A 21,623-nucleotide genomic window follows, 5' to 3' on the forward strand; every position below is an offset into this window, starting at 1 on the left:
ATAACTGAAAAACTCAAATAAGGTGCAGTAATATGCAATCTTCACAACATGTCTTCTAAGTGGAAAAATCAATGTTACTGCAGGGCCTGCGTTCTTCCCCCCACTTCTCCTGGAACGCACTTCCAAAATTAGGAAGCAAATTTGACCATTTGGGGTACCAAGTTAAAAGGTAAAATTCTCAAAGTAGGAGTATATAACAGAGCAAACATGGTGGAAAATGGAGCAACGGTTTTTAGATTTCTGGAGCCTCTAAGTAAGTCCTAATTTAAAAATTTGTCAACAGGATCAAAAATAAATTTGAGCCTTGCCTTTGTAAAACATAGTGGAAGGGTGAGTGGGCTAGAACACTCATGCCCTCATTACCTCAGAGCTAGACTCCTACAATTGGATCCATATGAGGCTCCCCTTGAATATACAGTATTTCAGAAGCTTCAGCTGGTACATCGTGCAGCTGCATTATAATTAGGGGCACATCGCAATTTGCCAATATGGCTGTACAAAATCAGGAGCTGCACTGGCTACCGGTTAGCTTCTGGGTGTAACACGTGTTTAATCGTGCTCTCACCACTGACCGTTCATAGCCCAGGGCCAAGAAGCGGAGAGACCACTTTCTTTGGACTGAATCTGCTCATCCAGTGAGATTGGGAAGAGAGGGCTTGTTGAGGGCTCCTCCTAATGCCCTCTACTGGGACCCCTGGGTGAGCTTTCTCAGTGATGAGCTCCTTTTTTGGAACAGCTTATCCCTGGGTATGTCACCCTCTTCCACCTTACTGGGTTTCTGAAAGACCGTAAACACCTGATTCTCTGGAAGCGATTTGGGGACGTCTCCTCTGGGACGACACCGTCATGGTTTATGAGGTATTTTATGTGTTGGATTTTTGATTTTTACTTTTACCCTTGTGGTGGTGTTGCAAGCTATGTGAATTTAGGGGCATAAAAGCCTTTGTGGCAGAAATAAATAAGTCAGACTGGCCTCAAATTGGAGCTGCTCTTGCAGTGAGGCCGCCATCTCTGTCACTCCGAATTCAGCCTTTGGGTTGAATGGCAAAAGCCATCCTTTTGGATTACTGGCACAATTAAGGGGTGGGGAACAGCCCTCTGTGCCTGGCTGCTGATGGTGCCGTCTGTGGGGAATACACTGCAACCAACTTGCACCCTTTTCAAAATTATCCTGATTCCTATTTGAACTTCACTTATTTAACTTTCCATTCATCTCTCTTCCTCGTCCCTTTCCCTCCACCCACCCTTTTACAACATGCAGATTATATTCCAGTAATTCATTTTGTTTAAAGGCAATACTTTATCAGTTGTCAGAGCTTTCGTTCAGTTTTCTTTCCTTGTTTATATATTTTCCCTGGAAATCATTCATTGTTGTATTTCTTAATGTGTAAAGTAATTGTAAATTATACAGTTCTGTGTGTCTGGATTCTTTCTGTCTTTCATTCTTGGCCACCATTCTGTTCTATTTTGGAGAATTATCCTCCTGGTAGATAGATGGACATAGTACTAAGTCCCTTTTCATTTATTTATTTTTCCTTCTAATATTGGGGAGAATTTTAAAAAAGGCTTGAGAAACGTAGACAAGTTTATCAAGATGAGCCCTATACATTGATTTTGAATGGCAAATCTGTAAAGAAGCTGGCACTTATTTTGAACAACAGAGCTCTGTAAGAATCTATACTAAATAATCAGAGATTTCTGGTTGTTGTATTACTCCTTTAGGAGGAGGAAACTTTTTATTATTACAGTGTTTTCTCCCATAGGCTTTCTCCAATGCTTTCTATAAAGCCAAGCTAGGCTGCTTCCATTACTGAAAATGCAGATTGGATAGTTATGACTTTTTAAAAGCCTTTCCAAGGCTGGATATTTGGAATTTTAGAAATAATTAATTTTTAATCAAAAGCTTTATTGAAATGAACACAAACTCCCATATTTCCCCATGAGGAAAACTGCATATTATAAAATGATAAAAAGTGAAGCTCAACAAGCTGAAACTAATAAAGTTAAATACAGGACAACAATTTGCCTGCCTATTACCATTTATCTGAAAAAGAAGTCCCTAAAGTCCTGGCTATTGTCCTATACAGATTATGAGGTGGCCAGACAGCAGTATCATCAAACTCTTTATTAAAAACAACTATTTACAACAGTAAAGTCTGTGAATGATTGAGCAAGCAATTCCAATCAAGACCACCCAGGCAATGGCGGATGAACAGGCAATGCTGTGGTGTCAGACTGAGGCAGAACCGCAAGGCAGAATTCAGCTAACTCTCCGATTGAAGCTGTCAGACTTCGTGCTGCTAGAGTGCAAGGTGAGGAGGAAACGGAAGGCAGGGTTCCATTGACTGTCATGCAGGAAAGATCAGACTGGAGTGTGGAGGCTAGGCAAGACTGGGCTGGAACCTGTAGATGAGGCTTGGCTCTGGAGGCTAGGCTGGACTGGGCTGGAGAGTCAAGGCAACACTGATCTCTGGAAACAAGGCTGGGCTGGACTGGAAAGTCTGGGTGTCATGCGCTGCCTACCTCTGAATAATGCTCAGACTGCGAACCCCCGGGCGAATGACCTGTAAAAATTCGCGAAGCCGAGGAAGCTCTGGAGTTGGCGTCTGTTGCGGGGGCGTTCCCAGTTCAGCACCGCCTCGACTTTTGCGGGGTCCATTTCTATGCCGTCTCCGGAGATTCGGTACCCCAGGTAGTCTAGGCGCGCTTTATGAAATTCGCACTTTGTAGGTTTGGCATAGAGCTGTGCCCTTCTGAGCTTGTCGAGGACTTGCCTGACTAGGGCCACATGTTCTTTGTGCGTTTTCGTGTAGATAAGGACGTCGTCTATGTAGACAAGGACCCCTTTGAACAGGTGTTCATGCAGTACCTCATTGATGAGCTGCATAAACACCCCGGGGGCCCCCGCGAGTCCGAACGGCAGCACTTTGTACTGGAAGGCGCCTAGGGGGCAGTTGAACGCCGTCTTCCATTCGTCCCCCTCCCTGATTCGGATGCGGTAGTACGCTTCGCGAAGGTCCAATTTGGAAAAGACTTTGCCCGTGGACAGGTGGGCGAGCATGTCTTTCACCAGGGGTAAGGGGTATTTGTTGGACAGGGAAGCCGCGTTTAGGCCCCGGTAGTCGGTGCAGAGCCGTAGGGTGCCGTCTTTCTTCTCCCGGAATAAGACGGGGGCTCCGACCGGTGAGCATGCTGGCTCTATGAATCCCCTCTCTAGGTTTTTATCGATGAACTCCCGGAGGGTTGCCATCTCCTTCGGGGTCATCGAGTAGATCTTCGGTCTAGGTAAGGGGACGTCGGGCAGCAGGTCGATCCGGCAATCCGTCTTGCGGTGGGGGGGTAGTTGGTCAGCTTCCGCCTCTCCGAAGACCTCGGAGAAGTCGGCGTATTGTTCCGGTAGGTCTGCTGTGGTAGCGGCGTTGTCCTGTGTAGTCGCCTCTGCTCGTCCCACAGTGGGGTTGGTTCTGCCTGCTGGAACTGGTGCCCGATACTTGCCGTCGCCAAATGTGAAGGTGCGGGTCTCCCAGTTGATGCGCGGGTTGTTTGTCGCGAGCCACGGCATTCCCAGGACTGCAATGGGCCGTCCGATGTGGGTGACGACGAACGATGTGCGTTCGGTGTGAGTGCCCATTTGCAGGGTGACCGGCTCGGTTTGCATCGTAGCTGGTTTCCCTCCCGCTGTAGAGCCGTCCAGCTGGTGGAATGCCAGCGGCGTGGGGAGGGGGAAGCAGTGGAGGTCGAGTTTGGCGACTAAGTCGGGGTGGATGAGGTTTTTTGAGCACCCCGAGTCCACTAGTGCGGCGGCCGTGGTGGCTCCGTTGCCGGCGGAGAGTTTAATTGCCGCCATTATCACGGAGCTTTCGCCGTTCCGTCGAGGTGGTCCGCGCTGCTGTCCCACCGCCTGCCTCGCAACGCGTTTCAGGGCAGGCGGGGAGCTTTTCCTGCCGGCTGGTCTGGGTCTACGTTGTCCTCTTCCCCCCAGTAGGCGTCCCAGCCTTCCTCTGGTGTCGCTGTGGCTACGGTCATTCGGCGGTGAGGGGGCGGCACCAGGTTAGGTGGTTTGGGGCTAGCTTTCTGGGTGGGTTTAGGCGCACTGGTCGGCAGTCGGTTGGCGAAGCAATCCGCCGTCTTGTGCCCAAGTTTTCCACACCTCCCGCAGGGCTCCCGATTAAATTTCTTCTTTGGGTATGTGGGGCCGGCCGTCCCCACGTGTGGTGCGGGTACCTTTTTGCAGCTGTAGTTCGCGTCTTCCGTAGTTGTCATGAGGAAGGTGCGGTGCGCGTGTTCGGCTTTCCCCGCGAGGTGGATCCACCCGTGTAGAGTTTCTGGGTCGTCGCGGTAGAGGGCCCATTGCAGTACGTCGCGGTTGAGCCCCCTTTTGAACATTTCCAGCAGGGTGGTCTCGGACCAGTCGCTGACCTTCCCCGCGAGGGCTTTGAACTCGAGGGCGTAGTCTGGGACAGTGCGTGTGCCCTGTTTAAGTCTTTGGAGTGCGCTCTTCGCCCTCACTTTGGCTAGTGGGTCTTCGAAGTAGCTTCTCATCTCCTTGATGAAGGCGGGGAAGTTGGCGAGGGCGGGGGAGCTGGACTCATACAGTTGGACGTACCAGTCCGCCGCCCGGTCTTGTAATTTGATCGCCACGGCAGCGATTTTGTCTGCTTCGGAGTCGTAGGAGTGTCCGTGCCTCCCCATGAACTCCCTGGCGTTCGTGATAAAGAACGACAGTTTCGCGGGGTTCCCATCAAAGAAGATGGGGAAGTCCTTTGGGGCCCGGGCGTTTTGTGCGGCCCTTCCTCTCGCTTCCCGGCCTGTGGTGTCGTCCGCCTGGGCTGCCTGTTGACCTTCATTTGGCCCGTGGGGGTTCGGCGCTTCGCTCGGGGTGCAGACCTGTGCGGGGACGTCGTTGGGCGGCGCGGGGGGCATGAGCGACTGAAGCATGGTCCGGAGTTCCTCCAGTTGGGTCTGCATGGCCGCGAGACCAGCTCGTGCTTCCTCGTCCACGATCCGCGCCGCCGCTGGGGCCGGTTCTGTCGGTGTGTCGGCGGGGGTGGGTTGCCGGTGGGGTTCAGTCTCTCTCGGCCGTTGGTCCGCTTCCTCCGCCGTCTGCTGGGTGTCTCCATCGTCCTCCTCCGTGCTTACCGCCGTTGGGCTGTCGCTCCACGCCTGTTGCTGGGGTGCGATGTGGGGCGCGGGGTTCTCCGCTGGTTTCGGAAGGTATGTTGCTCCTTCCCGTGGTCGGGTTGCCTCCGTCGCCATCTCCCCTTGGGGTTGGAGCTGAGGCTCGGGTTGGGTCGAGTGGGCGTCCATGGCTCCGGGAGTCCGCGGTGCCTCTGGCCTCGGTCGGTCCTCCTCTGCTTCTTGCCGTGCGGCTCGCCCTCCTTGTCCGCGTCGCGCCGGCCTCATCTTCCTGGTCTTCTCGCCGTCTACTCCTCCCGCGGCTCGTTGTCGTCCGGTGGGGCTCGGCGAGGCTGAGTTTATGACTCTCAGCTTTATGTCATGCGCTGCCTACCTCTGAATAATGCTCAGACACTGGTTCTGTGGAACAGGCTCTGATTTATTCACGGTGTAGGTACAGTATAGGAAAAAAGCTGAGAGTGACAGGAGCGCGCCGGTGCGGGGTTTAAATACCCCGCACCGGTCAGCGCCCCCTCACTCGCGGTTACGTCACCCCCCTTTGTCCAACACGTTGTCCTGCCGGTAGGTGAGGGGTTGCGAGGCCCCGCTGGCGTTCCGGGATCGCCCATCATCAGTTTCTCTATTCCTCCGGTGATTGCTGTCAGCTGGGCGATCTCCGTTGCGTTAGCGCTAACAGCTTGGGTGTGCCTCGCGATCCGTTTAGCCATTGTTTCTTGTCCTTCAGTCTTTGTGAGTTGATGGCTACTTATCTTGAGCCCCTTCCCCTGTTTCCTTGCTATTGTCATGTGTGCCATTGCACTGATGTCTTCAGCTCAACGGCACTCATGACACTGGGCAAGGCTGAGAGCTTGAAGCAAGACTGGACTGAACTGGAGATTCTAGGCAAGGCTGAGAGCTTGAAGCAAGACTGGAGTGAACTGGAGATTTTAGGCAAGGCTGAGAGCTTGAAGCAAGACTGGACTGGATTGGAGATTCTAGGCAAGGCTGAGAGCTTGAAGCAAGGCTGGACTGAACTGGAGATTCTAGGCAAGGCTGTGAGCTGGAATCAAGGCTGGACTGGGCTGGAGATCTTAGGCAAGGCTGAGAGCTAAAGGCAAGGCTGGATGCACACCTGGATTGCACTGGAATGCAGCTTGTGCAGAAGGCGGTTCCGCGGAGGTAGAAGACACTGGTGCTGGTTCCACTCTGGCTACAGGCAAGGCTTCTGATGCAGGTAAGGGCTCTTCCGCAAGGGCTGTGAGCTCAAAGGATCAGTTGTCTCTGGCAGCTTGCTCTTCGCACGTCTGCCTTTTAGGACGATCGTTTCTGCGCCTTTTCTCTCCAGCAGCCAATCAAACTGCTTTCTGATTCGTGCGCTTCTCTGGTCTCCTGTCTGGAGCGCTGACTGGAGAGTTCAAATCCTCCTCCGGAGTTTGACCAATCTGCGTTTGCAAATTCTCCTGTTCTGCTGAATCACTTCCTGGTTCAGCTTCTTCAACTCTCTCCTGATGTGTTTTGTTTTCCCCTTCTGACTCTGGATAAGTTTCGTTTTCAGAGTCAGAAGTGGGCTGAAACCTCACAGGTATGGAGCAAATTCTGTATGTTGGTAGTGCAGTAGCTTGTATTTGCAGGTCATTAAAGTGTAGCATTCCCTCTCACTGATTTATTTTCTAAGTAGCAAAATGCTCACTATAATACATGGTAAGTGTGCATTTGTGTGTGTGTAGTAGAGCGGGATGGTATGGTATAGTAGCTAAGGTGTTGTTCTATGACAGAGGAGACTCAGGTACAGCACACATCCACTCTCAGACATGGAAACTCATTGGGTTGCTTGGACTAAGCATTATCTCTCAGTCCAACTTACCTCAAAGGGTTGTACATAGCTTCTGAAGATGCTACATTGGGTACAAGCCAGTCAGATTTGGAAATGAATTGATTTTAATTTCTGGCTCAGTAAATGATGACTTAGTGACTGCATTACTTGTCTATCTTTTGTTGTTGTTGCTTTTCTTGTTACCTGCCTTGAATGTTAGATGTGAAAAATTGTAACGCAAATGAAAAAGCAAAGCAAACAAACAAACCCAGCCAGTTTCTATTGAACCATTTAAAATAACATGGCTGTTTACTAAGATCCAACCTTGGCAGGCCAAAAAAGGTGGTTATAAGAGGATCTGATACAGGTGCATTTCATAGTTTTCTAGTTCTCAAATTTCTTACCTTCAATCTTTCATGGCTTATAGGTGCTTGCCTCAGAATCCCTCTAACTATAGAATACTCTGGGAAGCATTCTAGAGTAATCTTTGGCCATTATGGACAACAACCAAACCCTGGATTTTCAGTGACATTCCTTAAACCCCACACTTTCTGACTCCAGGAAAAAATGTTATTTATGATCACTAATCATCTTGTGTACTCTATAAGAAGAAATAAAGGGCACTTGAGCGGCACTTGAAAAAAGGGTTATGGGAATTAGGGCAAAAAACTAAATTTTATTTCATGTATGTTTGAATTTGAGTACAGTTTAATATAACTAGTCTCCAGTCATGTACTTTTAAAATGTCTATTTGGAAACAACTGTCATGAGCTCTCAAGGCTGTATCCAAGGCCTTCAGGGTCACATGGGTCCTTACGGCCTAGTTGAGTATCTCTCCAATGGGACATTTTGCTGCTCATTCTTGATCACTTAGACCACTTAGAAACTCCTAAGTGAGCTTCTTAAGAAACTCCAGGCTCTCTGGGAGAAAGTTTTTTTTTAAAGCAGAACCATGACCAAGCCATAAGATAATTAGAAATGGGTAGCATTTGTTCTTGCATAAATATTTTAGATGAAGCTTATGCTTGGTTGAAAGTTTCCATTTGATAGAAGGGTTCAGAGCTATTCTCTGCTGCCCTACAACTTGACCTATAAAGCTTGGTTCATAACTAACAGCCTTGTGTTCAAATTAACAAGCAGCTTTAGAATGGAGCTTTTAAAAATAAATGAGTGCCCTTATGTTTAATAAAATAATAGAAAGCATAGACACATGGAGGTTGGCATGCTTCAATGAAGCAGCACCTCTAGGTTTCATAGACTGTTCATTTTGAAGTGGAAAAATGCTACTTGGAGAATGGGTTGATTGATTAGCTGTTGTCAGTAGTGTGAAATTCCTCTTTCTTTCTAAAGCATCTATTTCATATAACTCAATTCACTTAGGTGGGACTATTACCTTTCTGTTAGGAAAGAAACTCCATTTATCTTTATGCTGAAGCAAATCATCCTTATCACAGCAGTGAGCTAAAAATGATTATCTAAGATCATTACATGGGTCTCATAAGCTTTGCACTTTCCTTTCCTTCATCCCTTTATTTTCACATATCCTGTGTGGAAAGGAGCAAAACTGAGGTAAAAAATTTGTCAGGCATTCATAATAATGGGTGGGATTGCAGTATATATTCCCAGGACCAGTCTCCTCATCATGACATGGAAGGTCTGCATTTGGCTGAATGGAAATGCTGTGCATTAAAGATTCCTGATTTCCAGACAGCAATCACATTCAGTTGAAGTTAGTTACTGCCTCTCCTCAACACAGTTAGCTAAGCTGAAGGGGGTGGGAGGACAGCATGCATTTGTTTCCCTTCCAAGGTCAGCACTGCAAACACCTGAAAAGAACTGAAAAGAACTGAGTGTGAAAAGCCCAACTGAACTAATCTATAATAAGCAGTAAGTGATGGTTGAGGGCCTGTTTGCATTGATGGTTAAGTCTCTGGACTAAGAGTGGGGTGCCCTGCATTCTAGTCCTGCCTTAGGCATTATGCTAACAAATATTCTTTCCTTGCAACAGACCATGCTCCACTCATTACATTTTTACCAGCATTTGCATGCATTAAAATTTCTCCATCATTCCCCCCATCTTTAGGAAGCATTCTACCAAGGTGCAGTGATTGAAAGTACTTACTCTTGTTTCTCATTATGTAAATATTAAATGCTTTACTCCATTTTCTCTGTCAAGCCCCACTACCTTGGCCTTTGATACGTTAATATTTAGATCAATTCTCCTTGCTGCATCATACAATTTGTCTAATATCCACTGAAAATAATTTGAGTTCTTAGTCAATAGCATGACATCATGTGCATAGAAAGGTATATGTACATTCATGTCCCCAATCAAAGTATCATGAACACCACATACATTCCTTTTCCTTTTCCCCAAATACATTAAACCAACATGGGACATGCTGAAAGATTCACTAAGCTTTCCACTTATTCTTATGCTCATGTTCATGCATTTCTCAATGACTGTGGTGGATTTCGGCACTGCCGCTGGTTCTCAGGAAGGAGGGAGCACATTCCAAGGAGGTGGAGGAGCTAAGAGGAGTCACAGTCCAGGAGGCAATGGTGGGAAAGCGAAGAGGTTCAGGATAGCCCCACCCTAGAGTCTCCCAGGTTATTTCCCCTTAGGTTACTTAGAGTAGCTTTAGTCTGGCAAGATACCGCCTAGAGTCCCTCTTTTGGGGGAGACGGGCAGTAGCAAAATTTGAATAACACACAAACAAACAAACAAATTCTGGCTATTCGTTATAAGCAAATAAAGAACTGGAGTTTGAATGGACTGACTCTTCGTTATTCTTGGGCTGAGCCTGACAGTGACTTGTTGAAGAGCCAAAATCTGGTATGCACATTCCTTGCCTAGCATAAAACCACACCACACTTCCAACATTTTACTTATTTTTACCTCTTGAATTCTGCCAATCATCTGATTACTCTGTCATTTTTGCATTCATTTTTGTTACCCCTTCCTTTGTATTGTTGGAAACAGTTTATATCTCCATACGTGTTAAACAACTTGCACAGTTATTTTAAGCAAACCACATCCATATTTTAACATACCTCCAGTTACACTATATATACCTGCAATTGTACCATTTTGCTACATTCTTACAGCATTTATGACTTCCTTGTCATCATTTTTTTCTTGAACATGAACCCAGAAATTGCTTTAATATTATTGACACATCACTGTCATTTCCATACAAATCTCTAAAATTTATTTATTTATAAATTTAATCACCGCCCATCTCCCCCTCATGGGGAATGCTCTTTCTAGCATTCCCTCACTTTATTTCAATCCCAAATCATTCCATCACCTTTATTCTTAACTCCATTCACTCTGCTGGAGGCTTCCTGTTTATTTCTTATTACCCATTCCCAAAGTATCTTTTAAAATTTCCATCAGGATCACTCTGCATTTTCTCCCTCTTTTAATATTAAATGTTGCTGGCTTTTTCGACTACATATTTTGCTACTATGTTTCTCTATTACAGACATAAGCATTCTACAATATGTTTCTCTCATCCTCCAGATCACCACTAGGCCGTGAATCGAACAAAAACGCTTTAAGTTTTGCTGGCACCTACTGGCCATCTGGATTTTTGCAGCTCATCTGGTAGTCCAACTATTCAAACAAACAAACAAACAAACATTTTGTTTATAATGCACCCCCACCAGGGCACAGTCCAACCACAATTAAAATTATTAGCAATTATCAAAAGTAAAAAATATACAAACATTATAAAATCAATAGATATCATGATATATTTACACTCATCATAAAAACAAAACTTATCCAAATGTGCAATCCTATATATTCTGGCATCTGACCTTGTCTTATTCTGCCATATGATATGAATGTGGTCTTCAACAGTAGATGAGGATTTAAGTAAGGATGATTTTAATGTTTATTAGAACAGCCCAATTGCAGATGATCAAATAACACCAAAGGTATTCATGAGCAAGTAACTAAACATGTGGCTTTTTCCCAAGCTGGTACCGAACTGTAACCTAAGAAGCATTCCACATATAGAAATCTTGACAAATTACATTAATTTCTGGCTGTATGGTGAAAAGCTGTGTAGTTGCTGTGATTCTTCCACTTATTTTCCAATTCTTGAGGTACAAATCTTGAAAAAATTCAGAATCACTCCCATTCATCACATATGGCAAGAATTCCTGTTTTTCTGAACAACTACAATCTAGTTAGTCTTTCCTATGTGAAAAGCCTTTCCTTAAGTTTATGGAGTACTGGACAACCTGTGACCTGTTGGGTCATCATTTCAGAGATATTTCCTTACCTAAACGGAGAAACAGGATTACCACAGGGGAGCAAAAAAGGAGTGGGAGCAAGTTGTGACTTCCTGCCACCTTCCCTATTTACTTTCCTTGTGGGAAGGTGGTAGGGAGCGTAGGAAAACCTTCCTTCTTCCCTTCCACCCCCTTCCTTTCCTCTCTCCCCTCTTCCCTCCCTCCCTCCCCTGTACCTTCCTTCCTCTCTCCCTCCCTCTTCTTTCCTTCCATCCTTCCCTCCCTATTCCTTCTGTCCTTCCCTGCCTCCCTTCCTACTCTTCATTCTTTCCTCCCTTCTTTCCTTCCCTCCCTCCCTGTTCCTTCCTCCCTCCCTCCCTTCCTTCCGTCCCTCTTCCTCCCTTCCCTCCATCCTTCTTCCTTCCTTCCTCTCCTCCCTCCCATGGGCTGGGAAGGGTGTGCAGGGGTTCCTTGTTCCCTCCCTCCCTCCCCTCCTCCCTATTCCTCCCTCCCCTTACCAGCAGGCAGGTAAGGGCCTGCTGCTGGGTGGAGGAGGGAGCGAGGGACTGAGAGTGGCTGGGAAACTGTCAGTGAACATTCAAAATGAGGATCATGTGACCACAGCAGCAGCCCGGCAGCGCTGAAGCAGCCACAACTTTCCCAAATTTAATTCCCTCGGGAGTCACGGGTCCCAGATTTTGGACGCACTCTGTAAGCTAGTCCATTTGAGGTACCTTGGTTCAAAAATTGTTGCCCTATGGTGCACTGTTTCGCCCAGTTAAAAGTGATAGAAACACAAGTTTTAGTAGTGTATAGATGATATAGAGTGGGCTGTAGCTAAGGCAGCTAACAAAAACTGGGTATCCCAACTTGCTATGACAAATTGATTGTGAGATACTGTTTTTTTTTTCTTTTTAATTCGCTGCTTCTTTTTGAAAAAAAGTCAGCTTTGTGTTCAGGGAAATAAGCATCCCTCTCACTGGAAAGCTAGTCTGCCGTGATTCCACTTTCCAACAGGAAGCATGGGAATCTGCATGGGGGGAAAGGAGTAGGCAAGGAAATATATATGACATCACCACACAGAAGCTATGACTTAAATACTTGTATCAGACATCACTTTGATGTAATCCCAGTTTGCTATGGATGTCACCAATAGGAAGGAAGAAGCACATACTGTGCTCCAGTATTTTTCAGTATGACTTTAAAACTTTAGAACTTGTTTTGGCAAAACCTGAATTCAAAAAGAGATCATACACTTAAGTGGGTGTGCTTGTTACCTAGAATTTTAGGCTTCACTATTAGTTTTTTTTAATAAAGGTGATACTAGTATTTTAGCATGGCATCCATGCCTTCTTTTGATGTTTTCCTTTTACTCCAAACCATTTATTTCTTCTATGTGCAAAAACTAGCCTCTTCAGCAACTAAGCAATAGACAGTGTATTCTGAAAGTCCTTGAATACACTTGCAAATTTTAAGATGCATACAAACCCAGCTGGGAAAGGGAGTAACGTAACCCATAAATTTGCCACTCGTGGAATGTTATCTGTAATCAGTGTTTTCTATTGTTTAATTCTCACATGTAATCAATGTCTTTTATTGTTTGGTTAGTTGCTTTCTGACCCATCGCATATACTGAATGCATGTATCATTTGTTTCTGTACCCTATAAAAAGACTTGACCCCTTTAATAAATGCTTTTTTGCTTTGCCTGAAGTACTCATGGTTAATGCTGTGCGGAGGGGCGAAGAAGCTACTTTGCTAAGTTAGTCTCTCTCTCAAATTCAGGGATTAACTTTTTATGAGCTCCATGCCAAACTTGGAGTGCCTGAGTTTCTAGGCAATGTGCTAACTTGAAGAATTCCCCCCACCCCTACTCTGCCCCATTTCCTAAGGAAAGCCACTTCGGCAGATATGTAACAATTTTTTTATATATGCCAAACAGAATTAAAGGACTTGACATTAATTATCAAAACTGCATCGGATGCTTGCTAGCTCAAGGCATAAGTGCCAAAGCACTTGGCCCATAAGTGTCACATGGCAGCATTATTGTGCTGCTAAGGACATTTATTTCTATTGCATTTAATAAGAAAAAAGTGGATTAAAATGGTTATATAGATTGACTGGTATACCATGCTCAAAAGCTTTAATTTTATATCTTTGAAGCCACTTGTAGGTTGCCTTAATTTTCAATCACTTTTTGAGATAAAGGACTACAGTTGCCCAGCAGGGCAGTGATTAGATGTCACTGCTGCCCAATTCTAGAATATGGAGGATATAAAGCTAACTTTCAATTAAACCATAAACCTAGTGAAAAGAACAGCTTTGGTCTGCACTTGGAAGTAAAACTACAGGGGAAAATTGACAACCCAAAAATTCAAAAGTAAACGAGCAAAAAGACAATAATAGATTAAATCAAATGCATTGCAGGCTGCCTGCATCTTTTAACGCAAGTGCTTGAAATCGGTTGGATTTCTGTCAACTCTCAACTAATTCCAGACACTTGGGGTTAAAAGACAGCGACAGAAACAATTGAAAAGTCAGGAAATAACACCCTAGGTATATCTTTCCAAGTGAGTTCTTATCAAATACACTTGATTTACAGACTAGGCTGTTCATCATCTTGCCTGAAATCTTCCTCTGGGGTGTCCTCACTTTCTCTCTCTCACACACACAAATGCACATACATACAGCCAGCTCCTTTTCCTGCATGGGGCTACACAGAAATCTGGACAGAAGGAGGACTATTTGTGAAGTATGTCCAGAGTCAATCTAATCCACTTCAACTGAATCCAAAATACTTTCGGCTTTATAGTTCTCAAAACTTTGTAATTTAGCTCTCGGTTCATGTGTATTTTAAGGAAAGTTGCAGACAAAACCACATAAAGCTGCACGTATTTTCATGCTTTCTTAAAGTTCACACATCAATAAAGAAATTGGACAGCAAGGATTTAGAACACAAAACTGACATGCATCAGATATTGATTGATTTGTGGGTCAAACAGATGGCACTATAGAGTCAGGTTATAGATGACAATGGAAAATAATGCATCCATAAGTTCAGCACTGGGTGGTAAGAGAAAAAATGGCTTTCTAGATTCAATATCAAGAAACATTGGTTTCTTTTCTGTCTGCTATTTGGAAAAACAAAGTAAAAACAGATAGTAATAGAGATGTGATATATGTAGCTAAAACTACCAGCAGCATGAGTCATCCAAATGTTAGATGATAGCATGCAGCTATTGATATTAGACCCAATAAACATTGCACAGGGACTGAACAAATTTTATTGTGGTTCCATAGGAAAACACAATAATTTTTTGTGGTGTTTCTGAGAGTTATACAATGACAGATTCATCAAATCCAGTAGTACTCTGAAGACTGCTTTATCTCATGGCATTCTTCAACTAGATGGCTTTTGTCCTAGCACAGAATCTTGGGAAGCAGTTTCCCATACTGAATGAAGATAAACAAAGTTAGATGCTAAGTTACTGTATCCCACTGTTTAGTGAATTTGCAAAGAAGGAAAATGGGAAGGGAAGCTCTCTGTCTTTGGTGTTCTTCTGCTACAGGTGATATTAGCCCCTGTTCTTATAATCCGAAGTATTTCTTTTTGTTAATAGCTTTCTCACCCCCCACCCGCCATTACTGATTAGTTACCAATAAAAGGAAGTTACATTTTTAAGAATAGTTCTGTAAATTCACAATATTAGTAGCAGTTGATGCAGATCCTTTCCTGTGTATTGCAATGAAAATGTAGGAATATGCTCAGGTTAGTTAATGTCAGAGACAAAAAGGATGGGACTCATTGTGTTGACACATTTTGATTTCTGTCCTCAAGAATAAAACTGGGCAGCAAGACCAGGCACATACATAGGAACTCAAGCCAGGATAATTGAGCTATGGGAAAAATTTAGAAAATTTTAGCTGCCATGAAAATTGAAGATCCCTTGGAATCATTAAAAGTATTTTTTTGCCTCTCTTTGACTTTAGATCTTCCCCAATTCAGCTTCAAGTTGATTCTCTGAAAATCCAATCCTGACTATCATCTAACTCTAGAAATAAATTTTACAGAGCCCTACAAAGAAGCTGTTTCTCTTTCACCATCTCAGCTCCTCCTCAAAGTTCAAAATAAATCTTAAGAGAGTCAAAAAAGGATTAAGTTATCTTCTAAGAAATCAAAGAATGATCTGTAATACAACTAGAATGCTTTGAAATGTATTCGTGCAACAGTTATAAGTCTCAATTCTGCCAGACAGGCAAGGGGTGCAGAATTTAGCTTCTTTGAAAATCTCAGTATTCAGTCGAAAAGAAAAGAAAAAAGAAAAGAAAAACAGCTTATTTGCTCTTATGGCTCTAACGATCTCCTTAAAATGGCAAAAGCAGTGCCCTCTCAGGGTTCAGAAAACAGAGGGATGGTATAAATTTTCTAGTGATAGAGGTAGGTCATTTCATGCTGGACCCATAATTACAAAATCAGAATACGTTACAAAAAACAGAACTGTGAAACAAACCATTCAAAATAGTAGCAGGTCCAAGCAGCAGAAAGAGTGAACACAACAGAGGAGGGGAGATGGCCAGAATAGAGAAGGACCATAATCTCTAATACAGTAAAGAGAATAATTTCTATTCATGCTGGTGTACTGACAGGATTTTAGTTCTCACAGCCCAAATTTAGCTTTTATTGAACAACATGTTTGGCAGAATGTTCAGAATGCCTATCAAGATCAGCTGTCCAACAATCTTACTTGAGACAGGTTAGCTTCCAGGGATGAGGGGCAATAAATTAACTTAATTATACAGGCATTTTAATAGTTTTTCAGCCCTAAACCCTTGGCTTGGGTGGGAGATATAATAATAGGTTGAAGGATTTATAATAATTAAAGAAATGAAGATAAAACAAGTAAATAATGCCTTACCTTCCTCATTCCTTATTCAATAACACCTTATTGAATTAGATTATGTGCATTATAAGAATAGATATGTTAAGCTGGTTTTTAAAGTTACCATTTGTATTTTTGCTTATTTAGGCATTTGTATTCCACTTTTCAAGGAAAACACCTTTGGAGAACAGCTTACAACAGTATTAAGGTAGAATAAATGAACCTTAAAAAGGAATAACTGTTGAGTTGAAAAATCAAGCATATTCCTTATGGGGGCTAGGATTAAGGGAAATAGAATGTTTCTGGTTGAGGGCAACGAATTTTGAACAATGCTATGTGGGGGTGATCTGATGTAACACCATACATTTTGCAGTAGATATTTATGAACAGAAGAGAAAAAAGAGAGGCAGATAGGGCAGCAGTTCTTTGTCTCTCAAAATGTTTAGTTCATCCTCGTGTAGAGCTTGGAACTGGGATCTCCCTGCTTCAGAGCTCTGGGAGCGAAACAGAGACAGGCAGGTGGAATTTGAAGAGCAGGGTATGAAATACCTAAATACTGTGAAATAAATTTATTGCTTATGCTTTCCACATTTTGAACAAAAGTCTTTCCCCTCCTAAAATGCCTCAGATTAATTAAAATAGAAAAATGCTGCCATGGAGAAAGAGTTCTCAGCTAAGTCTACACCGAGGTGTGATGGAAGGGTTCCTAGTTTCTTTTTCCTTCTGATGACCTCAACCGTAGGTCATAATGCTACTTGTGTGTTACTGATCTCAGAAGGTTTTAACCTCCACATGGATACTTACTTGGCTTAACAATACCAGCAACTCATTTAAAGTTAATCAGTTCTAATCAGCAGCCCTTCAGACAGTAAAGGAGTTACTTCAGAGAAGATGTTGAGTATTTGGAGAGGTGATTTGTAAGTTGTGTACTTATGGTCTAGGCCATAAATCTTTTTTCTACTTCTAGTGACAGAATTAAAAACTATGTCTGAATTGTAAGATGGCCACCCTAACAGTCTAGCATTAGAAAACTGGTAGTGCACTTAAAAAACACAACCCTTTTTTCTACAAATAAATACAAGAACGGATCCAAAAACTGAAAAAACCATTTGCTTTAAAAATGGCCACTCTTTAAAATTCACTGAGACATTTGTATGACAGATGTTTCTTCCCCTTTGCAACTGTTGTATTTTGAAAGATGACTTTTTGTTTTTACATTAAGGAAAAGTAGAATTAGTTTGTCTCTAGTTATGCCTAAAACAAAAAGACTTACCAATATTTTGCTTTGTTTTCCTAAGACGTTTGCACTGTAAGGGCGGAGGGGAATCACTGACACAGAAACTTGAAATGTGAGATTGCAAATAAATTCCACAAAGTGATCTTGACATTCTGACAGCTGCAATTTATCATCACAAATTACTCTGCTTTGCTGCAAACTTTCCACAATATGAAGACAGTGATCTTTCTAAATTGCCTAGTGTCCTCTTCCATAATGAACTTAGTTTTTGAAGATCTGATACCCACAGATAAAGAATATCAGTTATACATCAATATACTCAATTGCATATCTCTGCCCATGGTTAGTTAAGCGATGCCATGACCACCCTCTCTCGGTGTCTGGAGGCTGTAGAGGTTGGATGGGAAGCAACAGGTTGAAACACCCCTGGCAAGATGGAGTAACTTTGGGGCCCTTCAGTTTCTGGAGAATTACCATCTTTGGTCTTGGATGGGGTGGCACTGCCCCAGACAGACCCAGTGCATAATCTGGGGGTTCTCCTGGACTCACGACTCTTGCTTGAGGAGCAGGTGGCAGTCGTGACCAGGAGGGCCTTCGTGCAACTTTGAGTTGTGTGCCAGTTACACCCTTTCCTGGACCAACATGCCCTTTTCTCAGTCACCCATGCCCTAGTCACTTCCCGTATGGACTATTGTAACCCATGGGGCTGCCCTTGAGGAACATTTGGAAGCTTCAGCTGGTTCAATGCGGTGGCCTGCAGAGTTTTGCACAAGCCTAAATTTGCACATGTGACACCTATTTTGCGGGAACTGCATTGGTTGCTGATTTGCTTCTGGGTTCAATTCAAGGTGCTGGTTATTACCTTTAAAGCCCTTCATGGCTTGGGGCCAGGTTATTTGCAGGACCGCCTTTCCCCAGTTACATCTACCCGGCCCACCAGAGCAGGGAGGCAGGGCATGTTGCGGGTGCCTTCAGTTAGGGATGTACATCTGGTGGGACGAAGAAAAAGGGCCTTCTCATTGGTGGCTCCCTCCCTATGGAATCTTATTCCCCTGGAGATAAGATTGTCCCCCACTTTGATGATTTTCTGGAAGGCCCTGAAGACATAGTTCTGTTAGTGGGCCTGGGGACTATGGAATACTTATATTACATAACAGCTGCTAAAAAGTTAACTTCAGAAATCAGTAAGCAAAGTTTGAATATAATACTAAATTAATCATGGATAGAAGCTCTCAGACTCAACAGATAGCAGCATGTGAGGGAATTTAACTAATAGTCTTAAGTCTGGTTAGTACTTGAATCACAGACTACCAGGAAATACTAGGGCTGGATATCAAACATTGGTAAATTAATGTCCATCACATAAAGCAATGCTGTTCCTTTAAACACTTAAGACTTTTTTTTTCACCAGTCCTTTGGATGGAATATACACATATCCACTGTCTTAGCAATAGCCCAAAGCACAGTGGAGTCCATTCTTAATTTTTTGTACTTGAAAGGAGGATAGTTGGCATTACCTGAACTTAACATATTTCATGCTAAGGTGATACCTCAGGTGTAATATAGGGCTGGGATCTGGAGGTGGGATGAGAAGGTCATTGCCCAGTTGGAAGTAGCCCAGAATAGTTTCCTAAGGAATATTCTGGTCCTTCCTCAGGGCGCTCCAGCCACCAACCTTAGGATGGAAGTGGGTTGCCCTCAATTTCCATTAGAATTCACTTTGTACCACTAAGATTATATAAGAAATTAAAACCCCTCCAAGATCTCCACTTGTGCTTTCAGATCATGCCTACCACAGTCCTCAAAGGGAGATTTTATAAATGTCCAGTGAAACAGTGCCTCTGCCCTTGCATTGTTGGCCAAGTGAAGGATATCATCCATTACATCCTCTACTGCCTTGTGCATGATGCTAGCCCTGCGAGGTAGTCCAGATAAGAAGCACAACCAGGAGTGCTAGCTCTATCTTTATTGTAAGGTTACATTAACAGAATCTTGTGAGAGGAAGTATTTTCCCCCTCCTTTCCTTTTACTCTCTAGAAAACTAGGGAGGGTCCCTTATGAAACGTTTCCCACCCCTCCCATTCTGTGGGCTGAGAAAACTGTTACATGCCCGTTGTCCAGTCTGCAGCTCTCCCTCCTGTCTCCCAAGGTCATTCCCATACCAGTAAACATGATGACATTAGGGGAAAAATACTAATGGTAAATAAACTTAAGGGGTCAGATGCTGAACAACTGAACTACCTCTTACAGAGTGATTCCAACAGTTAGTAGTCATGTTGCTACCTTTGTCATGCTTTTTTTCAAACTTAGAAAGACATTTTTAAATCTTAGTTTTTGTACTGGTTTCATGTTAACTCAAGTTCCCTGCATGCATTTTCTTTGTTTTTTCCCTTTCCCTTTTTCTTATTATTACGCATTTTCATTTTTTTTAAAATCTATGTAATGTTGTTATAACCTGTGGCCACAATAAACTGACCGATTAATTGATATTAGGGCTGGAGTCTAACCTGAAAAGTTCAAAAACATCCTGGAATAAGATAATGGAAAACCACTTCCATATCATTGCAAAAAAGACTGTGTCAAAAGGTTTGTAAAATCCCCAGGCATGAAGTTCAGTTAACTTGAAGGATGCTTTACCTTTATGGAGCCTAATTAACTTAGTCAATCCTGCCAGTAGGTGGAGCTCCTACCTCATATGTATGCCCAAATATGCCTTATGAGTATATGACTGACTGAACTGTGCATGGCCAAGTATATATGGTGTTGATTTTAATACAGAATGTGATAGAAGCAAAGCCCCTACTAAACAAGCTCCATTAACTGTTCCCTCCAGTTGCCTAAGAGGGATGTGGTGGCGCTGTGGGTTAAACCGCTGAGCTGCTGAGCTTGCCAACCAGAAGGTCGGCGGTTCGAATCCGCGTGACGAGGTGAGCTCCTGTTGCTAGTCCCAGCTCCTGCCAACCTAGCAGTTTGAAAACATGCAAATGTGAGTAGATTAATAGGTACCGCTTTGGCGGGCAGGTAACAGCGTTCCGTTTAGTCATGCCGGCCACATGACCACGGAAGTGTCTATGGACAAACGCCAGCTCTTCGGCTTTGAAACGGAGATGAGCACCGCCCCCTAGAGTCGGACACAACTGGACTTAATGTCAAGGGAAACCTTTACCCTTACCTACCAGTTACCTAAGAACATTTATATTATATGGAAATGTTATTAATAGTAGTATGTCTTTGCCACTGAAAATGTGGCCCATTACTACTAAAGGATATCTATAACATTTATGAAGCTGAGCATGTTGTAAGGAAAGATGGAAAGTTAAATACTTCACATTTTAATTATTATAGTTTAATCAGCTCAAGAAGTGAAGTTAGGGGGCAAACTATAAGGCGATTCAAAACAGAAAACAATAAACATCCTGCCCTTGGAAGGTCAGTTTTTTTCCTGACCCCAATATTTTGTGTTTGAAAGAGGCAAAAGGACCAGGGTCATGGCAAGAAGGCAGCAGATCTACTTGCTACATAGGTCTCCAGCCCTCCTGACTCTTTATCAAACAAGGTGGGTAGAAGGACAGTTGGCATGTACTGCTTCCAAAGAGTTGGCTTCAATGAGAAGCGATTTACATAAATAAAAATTAAAATAGTTGGGAGGAAAAGTTGCTTCCCCCACCATTCTTGGCCTGTCTTTCGTTCTTTGCAGGTAAAATCACTGTTTTCCTCTGTTATCTCTCTAATATTTAGAAGGAAAACACCTGAGATACATACTCCGCTATTCTCATCCCCTTATACTCCCACTGCATTCATGTCCCTTTAATCTATTGATTAAAGGCCCTTTATACAGTGTTGGGACTTGCCAGTATTGACCCCAATCCCCTCTGGAACTGGCATGTTCCTCATGCTAGACTAGTCTCTCCTTCTGATTTTTGCAAAAGGAAAATGGAACACGGGAAGAAAGACAATCCAAAGATTTACCTCCTCAGGTTGAGTCACTGAACAGCTTCTAGCATTCAGGGTACTCTCAAATCACTGTCCATGATTTCCATACCAAATGCCTCTTGAGTGGGGGAGGAGTGTTTACAGCTCCCCAAGAAACTCTGCTCTAATTCTGGCTACTACCAAGGCCGAGAAGCAAGGATGCTGGGTGTTTTTTTGTACATTTTAAACTGCAATTTCTAACAAACTTACATGATAAAAAGATCTCCACACAGTATAGGGGGGATTACTCCCAAGTAAACATGTATAGGAAGTAATATGCTGTCAGCTGCCTTGGAGAAAATAAATTGGAGGCGGCAAAGTTTTTGAAATATATAATACTGCTTTGCCTGTAACCATTTGTC

At 43.5% G+C, this 21,623-nt stretch overlaps 1 protein-coding gene across 4 annotated transcripts in view; it reads right to left on the reverse strand.

The window, feature by feature from the left end:
* TPK1 (thiamin pyrophosphokinase 1) overlaps positions 1 to 21,623 on the reverse strand; it is a 311,687-nt gene that overhangs the window by 3,778 nt on the left and 286,286 nt on the right. Inside the window, exon 9 of one of the 4 annotated variants that reach the window (XM_063304192.1) lies at positions 12,079 to 12,203. The exons of the other annotated variants lie outside the window; for them this stretch is intronic. Within the exon in view, the coding sequence (XP_063160262.1) occupies positions 12,088 to 12,203 (116 nt within the window). The 3' untranslated portion in view covers positions 12,079 to 12,087. Of the gene's footprint in view, positions 1 to 12,078; positions 12,204 to 21,623 lie in introns of those variants that run through there. 4 annotated transcript variants of the gene reach the window in all.

Source organism: Candoia aspera, chromosome 4, assembly GCF_035149785.1.
Source record: "Candoia aspera isolate rCanAsp1 chromosome 4, rCanAsp1.hap2, whole genome shotgun sequence".
In the NCBI taxonomy this organism is placed as follows: domain Eukaryota; kingdom Metazoa; phylum Chordata; class Lepidosauria; order Squamata; family Boidae; genus Candoia; species Candoia aspera.